The 14,108-nt window shown below is 38.1% G+C and overlaps 1 protein-coding gene across 4 annotated transcripts in view; it reads left to right on the top strand.

The window, feature by feature from the left end:
* Nucleotides 1–12,275, top strand: part of LOC102216859 (voltage-dependent R-type calcium channel subunit alpha-1E-like) — a 61,045-nt gene extending 48,770 nt beyond the window's left edge. For 3 of the 4 annotated variants that reach the window (XM_023335157.1, XM_023335156.1, XM_014471935.2), the window contains 22 exons: nucleotides 130–226; nucleotides 326–486; nucleotides 1,421–1,558; nucleotides 1,779–1,980; nucleotides 2,052–2,216; nucleotides 2,293–2,403; nucleotides 2,523–2,603; nucleotides 2,868–2,987; nucleotides 3,093–3,158; nucleotides 3,296–3,387; nucleotides 3,516–3,690; nucleotides 3,808–3,935; nucleotides 4,500–4,596; nucleotides 4,766–4,871; nucleotides 4,972–5,079; nucleotides 5,168–5,268; nucleotides 6,191–6,297; nucleotides 6,399–6,498; nucleotides 8,210–8,314; nucleotides 8,699–8,834; nucleotides 9,783–9,931; nucleotides 10,414–12,275. In XM_023335157.1, the coding sequence (XP_023190925.1) occupies nucleotides 130–226; nucleotides 326–486; nucleotides 1,421–1,558; nucleotides 1,779–1,980; nucleotides 2,052–2,216; nucleotides 2,293–2,403; nucleotides 2,523–2,603; nucleotides 2,868–2,987; nucleotides 3,093–3,158; nucleotides 3,296–3,387; nucleotides 3,516–3,690; nucleotides 3,808–3,935; nucleotides 4,500–4,596; nucleotides 4,766–4,871; nucleotides 4,972–5,079; nucleotides 5,168–5,268; nucleotides 6,191–6,297; nucleotides 6,399–6,498; nucleotides 8,210–8,314; nucleotides 8,699–8,834; nucleotides 9,783–9,931; nucleotides 10,414–10,938 (3,070 nt within the window). In that variant the 3' untranslated portion in view covers nucleotides 10,939–12,275. The remainder of the gene's footprint in view (nucleotides 1–129; nucleotides 227–325; nucleotides 487–1,420; nucleotides 1,559–1,778; nucleotides 1,981–2,051; nucleotides 2,217–2,292; nucleotides 2,404–2,522; nucleotides 2,604–2,867; nucleotides 2,988–3,092; nucleotides 3,159–3,295; nucleotides 3,388–3,515; nucleotides 3,691–3,807; nucleotides 3,936–4,499; nucleotides 4,597–4,765; nucleotides 4,872–4,971; nucleotides 5,080–5,167; nucleotides 5,269–6,190; nucleotides 6,298–6,398; nucleotides 6,499–8,209; nucleotides 8,315–8,698; nucleotides 8,835–9,782; nucleotides 9,932–10,413) is intronic. The other variant, XM_023335158.1, reaches the window with a different exon arrangement.
* Nucleotides 12,276–14,108: the final 1,833 nt, after the last annotated feature.

Raw genomic sequence — 14,108 nt, 5'->3', positions numbered from 1 at the left:
CTTTGCTACATTGTGTGTTTTTTTTCTCTCAATTCACTGACATTTTGCTCTCACTACTTGTGTCATGTCTTCGTAATCAAGTTTGACTGTAGAGCTGTGCTCCTTAATGCCTTATTTTAACGTCAACAGAAACAACAAGGGCCGAGACATCAAGACAATAAAGTCCCTCCGAGTTCTGAGAGTTCTGCGACCTCTTAAAACCATCAAGAGGCTTCCTAAACTCAAGGTTTGATCAAGATATGAGAAACTTGTTTTTTAATGTTGCTTCACAGGCTTCTGACAGATTTGATTTACTTTGCCTCCCTCTTGTCTTTCTCCTCCACAGGCTGTTTTTGACTGTGTGGTCACGTCTCTAAAGAACGTCTTCAACATCCTCATTGTGTATCAGCTCTTTATGTTCATCTTTGCTGTCATCGCGGTCCAGCTCTTTAAGGGGAAGTTCTTCTTTTGCACTGACAGCTCCATGAAAACAGAAAAGGAATGTCGGTAAATAAGCATCCGATCTGTCCTCTCAGACTCACATTAATGTTCTGAGTAGGTATGCACCGTATATATCAGCAAAGTCCTCCTACATGTTGTCAGCCTCGATAAGCATGTCCTTCCATGCTGTGTAATAGGGGAACTGTAGACATAGAACCTGAAAATGAAGAGACAAAATCTGTTTTTCTGTTCTTGTCAGAAAGGTTGTTACAGCAAATTTCTTTTTGACATTTTGGGAAATATACTTTTTCACGTTACAAGAGGAGTCTTGCCTTTCTTGTCTTAAACTGTTAGGATTACAACCTGATGGTAGCTTATGGCAGAAATATTGACAGGTCATTTGTGATGGGTTTCTGTATTGTGGGATTACAGTGTAACATCAGTTGTGGTTTTATGAAAGAGCCAGACAAAACACTGGCACAGATTAAAGCTACCAATGTTCATTCAAGCATTTTCCAGGCAGGAAATCCTATAATATGCTAGCCACTTACAAAACATCAAAGCGCTCTCGTGGCCACAAAGATATTCAATACTGTACCTTTCAGTATTTACATAACTGGCAGCAAATATGATAATGTCGAGAAATATTATTTACTTTTTGACCATCTTTAGTTCCAGATCTCTTGCTTAGGGGCTGGACCATCATGCATCATGCTAAGAGCTAAATCCAGGTCTCACAAATATTTCTGAGCAGAAGGGTTTAAATTAACCTAACTTCATATTTTTCTCTATTTAGAAACATGACGTTCCTAAATAGCCTTTTACAAATAAATTGGATTTAAGTCAACAATAGTCCACAGGATTATTTAAATTACTCTATCAATGTTTATGATGGTTAACATTCACATGTAACCAAAGCTTCAGTACCGTTCATTAAGTTGCAGGTTTCATAGGTGATTAAAGGGAAATGATGACCTCCAGTCTGCTCTGGTCCCTGCAGAGGCTTCTATATTGACTACAGCAGAGACAAGAAAGAGGTCAAGAGAAGAGAGTGGAGGAGACACGAGTTTCACTACGACAACGTCTGCTGGGCCCTGCTCACGCTTTTCACTGTGTCGACTGGAGAAGGGTGGCCTCAGTACGTTTAAATTTAAGTTAAAGCTTTGGATGGTTTATATTTATCGTTAAAGCTCTGAAGCATAACAGAGATTATCTTTTCATGGATGAGTTAGGGAACCTGTCTCAATTTGTCATAATTATAGGTGAGGGCTGGCCCGTGAATGAGCCATAAATGCACATCTATTTTATTGTTCATGAGTGGGAACAGGAAGTATAATGGGTTTTGTTTTGTGCTCCAGGGTCCTTCAACACTCCACCGATGTCACAGAGGAGAACATGGGGCCAAGTCGCGGGAACCGGATGGAAATGTCCGTCTTCTACGTGGTCTACTTTGTGGTCTTTCCGTTCTTCTTCGTCAACATCTTTGTGGCTCTTATCATCATCACCTTCCAGGAGCAGGGCGATAAGATGATTCAGGAGTGCAGTCTGGAGAAGAATGAGGTATGAATAGCGATTGTTAATGTTATTTAAGTCATAGTTTGTGTTTATGCTGTTCAATTCCTCCCTATCAGAGGGCCTGCATTGACTTTGCCATCAGTGCCAAGCCGATGACCCGCTACATGCCCCAGAACAGACAAACCTTCCAGTACAGACTCTGGCACTTTGTGGCATCTCCTTCTTTTGAGTACACGGTGCTTGTTATGATTGCCTTGAACACAGTTGTTCTCATGATGAAGGTAAACCAATTTCTCAGTAATTTTCTTTGGAATCCCTTTGAGATACCATTATAGTAATATCTTTCTTTCTTTTTAGTACCACTCCGCCCCAACAGCATATGATGCCGTCCTGAAGCACCTAAACACAGCCTTCACAGTGCTGTTCTCCATGGAGTGTATACTGAAGATAATGGCTTTTGGATTTGTGGTAAGTGTGAACGTCAGCAGAAAAGACGCTAACTCAGGGGATTAAGAAACCAGTTTTTGTTCCTGCAATGCATTTGAATAAAAACATCAAATTAATTTTAAATTATTTTTTCTACGCAGAACTACTTTCGAGACACTTGGAACATTTTTGACTTTATCACTGTTCTTGGCAGCATCACGGAAATAATTGTGGACTTGCAGGTAAGCTGTGTTTCCCGATTGACAATCCACACTTAAAAGTTGCAGACCTAAAAATAAATACAAGAGCCGAAAGTTCCTAATGCAGCATCAAATGTTCTCGAGTTTTCTTGTGTGTGACGGTCTCTGCCTCCAGTGCTGACTTAGGTCATGTTGTGTTGAATTTCACCATCTGTGATTTACATCCTGTCATTGCTGCCCGCCTGCCACTCTGTCCCTCTCTGACTGCATCACCCTCCCTCTAATCAACTCGTATGGTGGTCCCAGTCGGTGAACACCATCAACATGAGTTTCCTGAAGCTTTTTCGGACAGCCAGGCTGATCAAGCTGCTGAGACAGGGCTACACTATCCGCATTCTACTTTGGACATTTGTACAGTCCTTTAAGGTCTGAAAGTTTTCACTATCATTTATTCAAGTTACGTAGTTTGTTAGCTTATGCAGTTATATTACAACAAAGTTCAGTATCTATATTTTCTTTCTTCTCTGACAGGCTCTACCATATGTCTGCCTTCTTATCGCCATGCTTTTCTTCATTTATGCCATAATTGGAATGCAGGTAATGTTATTGATACCATTGAGATAAGTTACAGAAACTTTACAAGTGAAGTCAGTTCAAAGGGATATATTTAAGTTTTAGTACACTATGCTATTGTTTGATAAGCATTTGAATCCCTGATGTTTTGTGTTCTACAGGTGTTCGGAAACATCAAGCTGAATGATGAGAGTCACATCAATCAGCACAACAATTTTAAGACCTTTTTCAGTGCACTGATGCTTCTGTTCAGGTGAGCTGTACCTGAACAGAAATATCAGTGAAATATCAAAAGCCATTGCAGCCATTGTCAACTTAAGCTAAACAATGGTCTAAAATATTGCTTAGTATGTTTAATGCCGTTTATGTTTTAAACACCAGGAGTGCAACAGGGGAGTCCTGGCAAGAGATTATGCTCTCCTGTCTGTCTGGACAAGAGTGTGAACCAGATCCCTCCATTGCCCCCCTCACCATGTCTCCAGACCACGAGGGTGGGTGTGGGACTGACTTCGCTTATTGCTACTTTGTCTCCTTCATCTTCTTCAGCTCTTTTCTGGTCAGAATGAACAAAAAATAAATAAATAAATACAGTGTTTTTGCAATATTTTATTTTTCTTTCACCTGACCAGTGCTTTCATCTCAGACCTTTGTGTCTGTGTCTTTTTTTTTTTAGATGCTGAATCTATTTGTGGCTGTGATTATGGATAACTTTGAGTACTTGACACGAGACTCCTCTATTCTGGGCCCTCATCATCTGGATGAATTTGTCCGCATTTGGGGCGAGTATGATAGACTGGCATGGTGAGAATTGGCCTCATTTTTGCAACTACTTTACATTTCACTATGTGAACCAGATCAGTGGTATTTTCTTTGTACCCAGCAGAGGGCAGTCAAAGAGCATGAAATGTCAAAGCCTCAAATTACCTATGCTGCAATCTTATAATTATCTTGCTAAAGCACTCAGTGGACAATGTTTATGCAGTGGACACCAACAGTAAAAGCTTTCATTGATCATTTACATCAAAACACACTTATGTGTAAGAATGGCCCAAACCTAAATCTACATTAATTGGAAATTTATGGCAAGCTTTCAAAATATATGTTTAATGTCTCCATCTGAATGAGTTTTAACTATTTTCCTTTGACAAATGAGCAAAGGTTTCATAAAGGTTACTTTTTGGATTTGTATTTGGACAAAAAATTGAAAAGCATTTATTATTTTTCTCTCACTTTACAGTCATTGTGCACATTGTGCTGTGATATCTGAAAAAATAAAATATTGGATATATTAATAATAATAAACCTTGTGCTTTTCATTAATCTATCCACTTTCTGTGCTCTATGTCTCTGTTGTGTTTTCTAAAGTGGGCGTATTCACTACACAGCTATGTACGAGATGCTGACACACATGTCTCCACCTCTGGGCTTGGGTAAAAAATGTCCTGCTAAGATCGCCTACAAGGTAATAAAAACATAATCATTGTTTTCGTGTGAAACATAGAAGAAATTGAGTTACTAAAAATGTGTAAATGCAAACTGTTTTGGATTTGAGGCAATAGAAATCAGACTGTTTTTGTTCAATTGCTATGGTTTTACAAAATAATTTTATTTCCTCTTTTTGTCTTCTTCAGAGGTTGGTGTTGATGAACATGCCCGTGGATGAGGACATGTCTGTCCACTTCACTTCTACTCTAATGTCACTGATTCGCACAGCTTTGGATATCAAAATAGCTCGAGGTCAGAGTCATTGTTACCGTATTATAGTACGGTAATTCATAAATATTCATGAAATGAATAAAAAAAAAGATCAGAATGTACAAAGTATATATTGTCTCAGGTGGGGAGGACCGCATTGCTCTGGATGCCGAGCTGCAGAAGGAGATCAGCATCATTTGGCCTTATCTGCCGCAGAAGACCTTGGATCTCCTGGTTCCTATCAACAAAGGTCAGCCTCTAACTGTGGCAACATTTTTCCATCTGCTGCTGAGAGACCAGAGGTGAGGCTTAATGAAGTTTTTCCGCTGCTCCCACAGATACCGACATGACAGTGGGGAAGATCTATGCTTCAATGATGATAATGGACTACTTCAAACAAAACAAAGCAAAAAAGCTAAGGCAACAGCTGGAAGCTCAGGTCAGCACAGCATGTTTCCATGAACTCTGTTGCACCTTCTTTGGAGAGCCAGATTTTTTGTTATATTTGCATTTTCTTTTTCTTTGCTTTTTACTTCATAAAGTCACTGGGTTTCCTTAAAGTTCGGAAAAGGATGAAGGATGAAAGGAAAGATGCAACATTCTATTTTTACAGAATAGAATGTTGCATCCTTCCTTTAATCCTCCGGTCCAAATGTCCTTACCTTTTTTCTTTGTGTCTTTCCTTTTTTTTTTTTACTTTGCTCCTTCTTTCTTACCTCATCTCCTAATCCCTCATCCCTGATGATTTTTATTCTTTCTTTCCTTTTCTTTTGTCTTACTTTTTTATATTGTTCCATATACACTCCTTCCTTTCATTCTGCATTTTTGAATACACCTTCCTTATGTTTTTCATTGTTTTTTTATTTTTCTATGGTGGTTCACAATTCTCTTCATGATGTTGTGGTCCATTTTATTTGATTTGTCTGTTTGAGTTCTTGCTCTGAAATACATTCAAGTTGTACCTACACTCAATTCAAATGTTGTCAATTAACTATGAATAACTATCAGAAGTTTACATGGCATTATTTCTAGGTTTTCTAAATTATTTATAGGCATAGTAATCTTGCAGTGTGCAAACGCCTGACTGAAGAATGTAAGAAAAATTATCTTTTTTTCTCATTGTTCTGTCATTCGGCAAAATTGAGAGATAGAAAAAATATACAAATATACGGAAATAAAATAAGTTTAGATTAAATTTATTTTAAATTCCACTGGGTGGGGTTCTGTGGCTCACATCATTTTTCAGCAATCAGTCATGGCTCTAAGGATGTGAAGAAACAAAATCTTAACTGCAGCCTTAGTTATTTATAAAGTTGTGACCTATATTTGAGCTGTCATGTATATTTTTTGTCTTGTTTCAGAAAAGCAACTTAATATTTAAACGTCTGGATGCCTCCACCCTACCTGAGGACATTCTGTCCAACACCACTTCACTGCCAATGATGGCTCACAGTGCGGGTTCGGCCCTGTGAGTCGGCAAATGTTTGAAAAACATATGTACAGGATGTGTGGAGCACTGCTGCATATGTTTGCTTTCTGAATTTCCCCCTATTTCTGTCTCCCTTATAGAACCAGAGGGGGCTTTGTGGCTTTGAGTCCTATCTCACCGCAGGAGCTATTTTTGCAGCCCGTAAGCTCAGACACTGATGCCGGTCAGCAGCAGAATGTGGTGAGACAGAGGACAGATGCAACCACCACCACTTTTTAAATGAATAATCAATGAAATTGCTTTAAATATACAATTCAAAGAAGGAAAAAAAAACAGTATATAACTTTATGTGATCTCTTATTTTGGGTGAAAATGTTTGTGGCATATATAAGTGGTCACTGATGTTTCAGTGCCTTGTAGAGCACGGCAACACTGCTTTTTGTGCTCCTGTGTCTTCGCCTTTAGCAGGTTGCAATATAGGAGACAGAATGTCCCGTTGTTGGTGTGTTGCTGTGTCTTTACTGACTGGTTGTACTGGTCTACACTCCCTGCCAGTCGAATCACATCAAATTACTTTGACATGTTTTCATTTAAATATCCAGAGGAATGCATTTCTCCCTCTTGACAGATGCAGTCTGACTTTTAGGATCTGATCTTCCATGACATATTGCTCTTCCAAGCTGAGACACGCAGTGCCTGGCAAAAAATATTTCTACTCCTTGAACTTTATCCCATGTTGCCACTTTACAAATTAAAAATTAAATGGATTTCAATTGGGATTTTAAGTAACAGAGGTGAGTCCCAAACTTCTGAAAACTATGGTGTGTAATTTTCAAAAATATCCAACAGTGTGACATCCATTTTTATTCAGGCCTCGTTACTCTGATTTGAGCGCATAATTTCCTTAGGAGATTACCTAAATAGTAAATAGTCCATCTGTGTGTAAATTAATCATAGTATAAATACAGCTGTTCTTTTCAGTCCCCAGACATTTGCTAGAGAACATTAGTGAACACAAACAGCACCATGAACACCAAGGAATACAGCAGATAGGTCAGGGGCTCAAGTTGCGGAGAAGTTTAAAGTAATTGCAAACCTACCAAGATATTTCTGTTCACCTGAAATTACAAGATGGGAAAGGAAAGCATTACTCAGAGATGGCCAAGAGGTCCAAGGTAGCTTTGAATGGGCTGCAGAAAATTTTTAGGTATAAGGTCCCTATAATTATAATTAATATACTGATATATTTGGCAATAAAGAATGGGTTAAGATATTCCCATCTTCCTAAAATAATGGCCTAAGTAATTTTTTGCCAAAAGGGACTTCTTCTTTTTTTTTTTAAAAAAAATCATCTTTTGGCAACAAAAAGGGGTCATTTTTTTTCTTTAGGTTTTCAAAAATTAGACCATTATTTTAGGAAGGTGACAATATGCAATGTTTGCAGATGTAGCTGTAGCAAGAGATGATTCTGGAAAGTATTGACTCAGGGAGCTGAAAAATTCTTCGCCATATATCAAAAATGTTATTTGAGGAAAAAATGTGAAAACCCTGCATCATTTTTCTCTCTCTACTGTTATGCGGTTCTTCTACTACATAAATCTCCTTGACCTTTGTGGTTGTAATGTGATACACTAATACTTTTGCCATGTACTGGAAACTCTCTTTCTATGTACATTCTTGTCCTTCTTCACTCTGCTCTTCTCTTTTATAGCCTCACTTTCTCATTTTTCCCTCTCCTCACTAAATCTAACTTTTCAGCTATTAACATGTTTGTGTTTGGCTGAAATGGTTTCTATGGAGATTATGACTGAGGTGCCCTCAGCGATGAAATGGCTCGTTTGACCTTCTCTTCTTTGAGCTGGGCCTCTGCATAGGAGAGGCAGTGCTATCAGAGACATGATCAGTGGCCTGTCTTTCCTTGCCCTCTTGTCTAATTTCTGTACTCACGTAGGTGGGCGAGTGCATTTGGGGCATTAAAATCCCATTGGAGCTTCCACTTGGGAGAGGCCTTTGTGTGCGGGCCTCCTCTATGCCGCGTCTGGCCGTAGAGTCGCAGGTATTCAAAATCTTCCATGACATGGCTCCCTGGCTGGATCTTGGCTTCGATGGCTGCATGGGCTCTTAAGCCAAAGTCCTCGGGTTTTTTCTCTATGTGCACGGTTTGTCTGTTTTTAATCCAGAAGAATTTGGTTGCGAGATTTGCTGCTTTCAGAAGTTGACTGAGTTTCAATGAGTTGTCAGGGTGTCATCCATGAATGCTGGTGGATAAACTTGTTATGACTTTCATCCCCAAAATAGAACAAGCTAAACCAAAGGATTCACTGCACTTTTGCACCAATAAATGCATGAAAACTTACTCCTTATTGTTTTTTCTAAATCATGGGACGGAGCTTGGTATTTTCTAAATCTACAGTTGTTTTTGTTTGTGGTCACATATTAGCAGGAAGAGGCCAAAGGTGGCTCCATGAAGCGTTCAGTCTCCACGGTTGCAGATCAACGTGTAAATGGTCTCTGGGAGGAGGAGAAAAGCCCTGAGAGAGTGTACCGACCTCGACATAAAAGCTACAAGGCTGCTGGTTAGTATGTTTTGTGTGTTCTTGACTATGCCCTTTCCATAGTTACAAGTTCCTGCCCAAGTTATGAATACAAATTTTGTCTCACAAGTAGAAAAATATAAATCTGCAATCTTCTTTTTTTGGGAAGCTCTCAGCATGGCTTTGAAATATTTTTATGGATTTAATCCGCATAGACAGCGTTGTAAGTAACAGAACAAATACGTTTAAACTGTCATGCTAAAGTCAAATGATCACAATAGACTACATGACAGGTTATCTTAAGAGTGGAGCTTCACATGCCTCATGTGATCTTTGTTTTTTTTTTTCTAACATGATGTCAGGTTTTAAAATTAAAACCTTTGAGTCCTTCTGCATTCCTGAGACATCTAGAATGCTGCTCCAGCTTGATATAATTTATGTACTAGGAGAACTAGAGTATGATGTGTTGGCACTGATGTGTAACCCTGAAGTGATGACTTTTAAACTGAACCTTTTCAAGGACAGATATATTTAAACATTTTCCAACATTTTTAAAATCATCAAATTTTCACGATAGAAGAAGTCGTCATAAAAAATTGCATGTGGTGATATGAAAGTTCAAAAGCATCCTAACACCTTACTAACCTATAATCGAAGCTACACAATAACGACTTACGTAACTGAAGGTAATATAGTTACTTGAATTTTCTGTAAAGTGCCTGTATGTGCCTGGAAAATACATAACACCCACTTAACATAGGAAGGAATAACTATGTAATTGATGAAATAACATCACTGCCACAAGGGTTAATTGGCTGGCAATTTAATAAACAGGACATTTTCATTACTATCCATATATAGCCTAGTTGTTCAATATGTTACCGAGTAGTAACAATAATAGGTACTAATAAGAGAAAAGTCTTTCAGAGAAAAGAGAAAAGTTATTATTTTATTAAATATGCACATTTATGTTCTTCTGTTTCTTACCAGTGTCACGGTCTGAGCACAGGGAGCGAGGTCGTTCCAAGGAACACTGTCACCTGTTGTCTCCAGACATGTCTCGTTGTAACTCAGAGGAAAGAAGCTTGCAGCCCTCACGTTCCTCCAGCGTAGAACGAGCCCTTCCCCGGGATAAACAGGTGAGTAAAATATATACACCTAGACTCCAAACAACCAAATAAGGTGTTTTTTTAAATATTATAAAACTTTTCTACTGCTTTAGCATGTTACCTTGTATATTGACAGTCTCAATAATGGATCTTTACCCAACCAAATCATGTTTGCCGACCAGTTTCACTGACCAGTGGGGGACGTATCTAGTATTAGTCAACTTAGTAGCAGCAACATTTCTAAGAGTATAATCACTTTCAAACTGCTAGGACAAAGATTTGGAAAAGAGAGTCGCTGTATCTCAATACCTTTCTGTGCTCCTTTTGACTTCATTTTCAAACACCTAAAATAATAAAAATGAAAATGAATTTTTTTCCAGCTTTTGAATAAATGAATAATGAAAAATGTTAACTTTAAATGACTTCACATTTTTAAAGGTCCTGTAAATTGATCTGAATGAAAAGTCAAGAGTAACTACTGGATTAACTGATTGTAATTTTTTTTATTTCAGGGTAACAGCTCGGACAGCCCAGTACCATCCACCTCAGAGTCCAGCACACCCAGCGGCCGACGACCTCTCTCACAAACCCCAACCCGATCTCGCCCTCACATTTCCTATTCCCCTCTTGTGTGTCGCACACAAGCCTCTGTCGGAGAGGATGATGATGAACAAGGCAGCCCAGAGACCACAAGACGGAGCAAGGCCTCATGGGAGCCCCAAGAAGGAGCTGCGGGAGGGAGGCGGAGTCAGCTTGACATAAACGCGTCCCCGCCTCGACGCTACCCTTCAGAGCCTTTCCTGGCTTCACAAGAAGACGACCACAGCCCGGATCCCTCTGGTCCCATGGAGACGTTGACCTTCGAGGCGGCCGTGGCCTGCAGCCTGGGACGCTCAAACACCATTGGCTCAGCCCACCCACGCTGGCGGACCGGTTGGCAGGTCCCCAACGGACACTTTAGGAAGCGTCTCATGCAGACGGCCTCCGCTGCAGGCTGCGACCCCCTCAGCGACACAGAGGAGGACGACAGGTGCTAGGGACGGGACACACAGCATGGACGAGGACATCGGCACCCAGAAATGAAAGTCAATGAGTCTCTTTTTTTTTGCCTTGTCAAGGTTGTGAGCACTCTGGATGTCAGGCAAATACCCAAAATGACAAAGACCTTAATACTTCCTGAAACTGTAGATGCCAACTTACAAAGAACACTGACAATCAATAAGGTCTATTTCCTGATTTGTACTTGATGATACAGAGTAATAATGCATCTCAAGTTGTCACTAAGTAAAGAAAATTACTGGAAACAATGGACCAGGTCATGCCATTTGTGTCAATAGGTATTTTCATTCCTGAAGATGTTTTTAAAAGATTCTGTGTTGCTCTAAAAGGTATTTATCTGTGGGGTATGTGAATATGTAACTATGTTTTGTTATAATTTTCCTGTAAATAAATCCTGATCATCTCACCATTGCCATCTATTAGAACAGGTCAATGCAACAAGCCATCATAAAGAGGCAATGTGATACTTTTCCAGGCAATGATATATTAATAATAAGAGATACTAATAATGCTGGATTTTTTTACTGTATGAATGAATGTGCAGAGGTCAGCTGTCTAATTCCCCTCTTCATTTTTCTTTTTTGGTATTAAGCATTGTAAGTTCACAAATCTGGGATATGGTTAAAGTAATAGAATATCATAGAATGATTCGTTTGTGATTTCACTTAATATAATTATTAAATCATGCAATCATCACACCTCAGATCTCTAACTTCGGTCAGTTTTGCATCATTTTTAATTGTCAATCCCTTTAAACGGAACTTTTTTGGCACAAAGACGGTGGCAGAAAACTAACTTTGCATATCATGCAGAACAGAGATTTGTCACGGTGAAAAATGAGGAAATGCCTCTCTTCAATTTCTGACCATTAAAGAATCTCAGAATAGTTGAGAGTGCGGTTTTACCACATAATGATCACAAAACTGATCTACATCTATTATTGTGAACACTACATGAAGACTGCGAAACATGAACTATAGAAACTTTACAGGTACATCATGACACATTTTGCTTCAAAAAATACACATTACTCTAATGCATTTGCAAATAATGTACAGAGAAAATATGCTGTTTATAACATTTAAAAAATGGAAAAATAATAGTCTTTGCTGGCAAGCTTTAAAGATGGAATCTTTGGAAATATTCATATTAAGGTTGTGTATTGTTTTATTTGCCTGACAAATAGGTGAAATTATTGAAGCTCTCTTAACCAAAAGATTTTACTTTAAGTTCCAGGAATGCAAATACTCTGTGGGTTTGTATGTGTACAATAGCTGTATATACAAGTAAAGGTGTCCTCAAGTGGCCATTGTTATTTGAAGTCTTGTCATTTTTACCCTTTTATTAAGTCAAGTAATCTCAGTATTGGAGACTTTCTGCTTTCTATGTTTATCTGTATGCTTTTATTCATATTAATATCAAAACATTATATTTTGATATAAATATGTAACATAATGTCTACGAAGGAAGACTATGTGTCGGGTTATAGTAATGCATAGAGGGAACTACAGAAAGAAACTTACCGTAATTAGTGATATGCAAATGTAGACTGTGGCACATATTGATACTAACAAGAGTTTTGCATTGATAGTGAAGAAGAAGAAGAAGAAACAGCCCAAACAAGAGATTTGCTTTTGGTTTAAAATGTTAACAACATATAAACAATAAGTATAAATATTTAAACTTTTGAGGAAATAAAGGAAAAGACAAAAACAATACCCACATATACTGTATGTGAATGTACAGCCAATTCTGGGGGTTTTTCATAGAGAAAAGTTGTTATAGTTATCATATGCCTATTTTGTTTGTCAATGGAGGAGCAGGCTCATGAAGAGGCAATTTAATACTTTTCAGACAATGAAAAAGTCTCAGTGTCAGTAGTCTCAAACTCAAATCCTCAAGGGCTGGTGTCCTGCAACTTTTAGATGTGTCCCTTGTCCTACACACTGGAATGGTTAAACTGCATGCAGTCAGCTCTGGAGAGCTCTGCTAATAAGCTCTGTTGGAGCCAGGTGTGCTGAAGCAGAGAGACAACTGAAAGCTGTAGGACACCGGCCGTTGAGGACTGGAGTTTGAGATCATAGCTATAAGGATTTCATCAGAGATCTTGGGAGAAGAAGTTATGTTGGGGCAGCTGGTTTTGCAAGTAGCTTTGTAGATGTGCCTCAACTGTTCATATACATGTTTTTGTGGAAAATAATGTAGCAAAACTGCAAATGTTTTGCTTATTTAGTAAAAACTACTATACCAGTTAAGTCAACAATAAAGCCTATTTTTAGTGCAGTATTTTGACTGCATAAAACACAAGAAGACAACATACTGTTCAGAGTAAAATTTAAGATAATAAATTCAATATAAAAATAGTACAAAGAGAACTTTTTAGATCCAGCCAAGAGTTGTGGTCAAAACCCTCTTATATTGTTATTTGACTGTCAAAAGCTGGAAAGTTTGAGAACTGCTGTATTACAGATCCTCTGTTCACTGAATATTTTTAAAGCTTTTCATAACAAGCCTTCCCTCAGTAAATAATATTTTCTAATAATCATGACCATACTGTTAGACAGTTTAAAACAGCAACACGAATGAGACCTTCTTTCGCTTTGATGTGTTGTCTTAAAAAAATTACACAATAAGTCAAAAATAGAATTCGTTTCTGAGTTCTATTTCAACTTATGGAATTTGATGTTAGCAAGCTCAAAAGAAGAATTCTCTAAAACTAGAAGACAAAAAGTTTAAGTTTAAAAACTTTTCACAGTGTTACATATTAAACATGTAGATTACTTGTGGGGAATTAAAATAGGTGGGATTTTTTGCAACCAGCTTCAATGATAGAGATGTAAGGAGGAAAACTAACTTTTTGTCAGATTTAAGTGATTTTTATGGTCCCCAAATTCTGGGACTGAACAAGAAAAATCTGAGGAAAAAATAATAATTCTAAGGGGAAACGGGTAAGAATTCTGATATTATACATTTTATTTGTAATAAAATAAAATATTTTATTTATTTTCTCCAGTGCTTCTTATGGAAGAGGATTAGGGCCACCGAAAAAAAATAAAAGAATTCTGAGATTAAAGTCAGAATTCTGAGATTAAAGTCAGAATTCTGAGTTTAAAGTCAGAATTCTGAGATTAAAGTCAGAATTCTGAGT

This window comes from Xiphophorus maculatus, chromosome 6 (genome assembly GCF_002775205.1).
Source record: "Xiphophorus maculatus strain JP 163 A chromosome 6, X_maculatus-5.0-male, whole genome shotgun sequence".
Classification (NCBI taxonomy): domain Eukaryota; kingdom Metazoa; phylum Chordata; class Actinopteri; order Cyprinodontiformes; family Poeciliidae; genus Xiphophorus; species Xiphophorus maculatus.
This window is presented reverse-complemented; position numbering and strand designations above follow the sequence as displayed.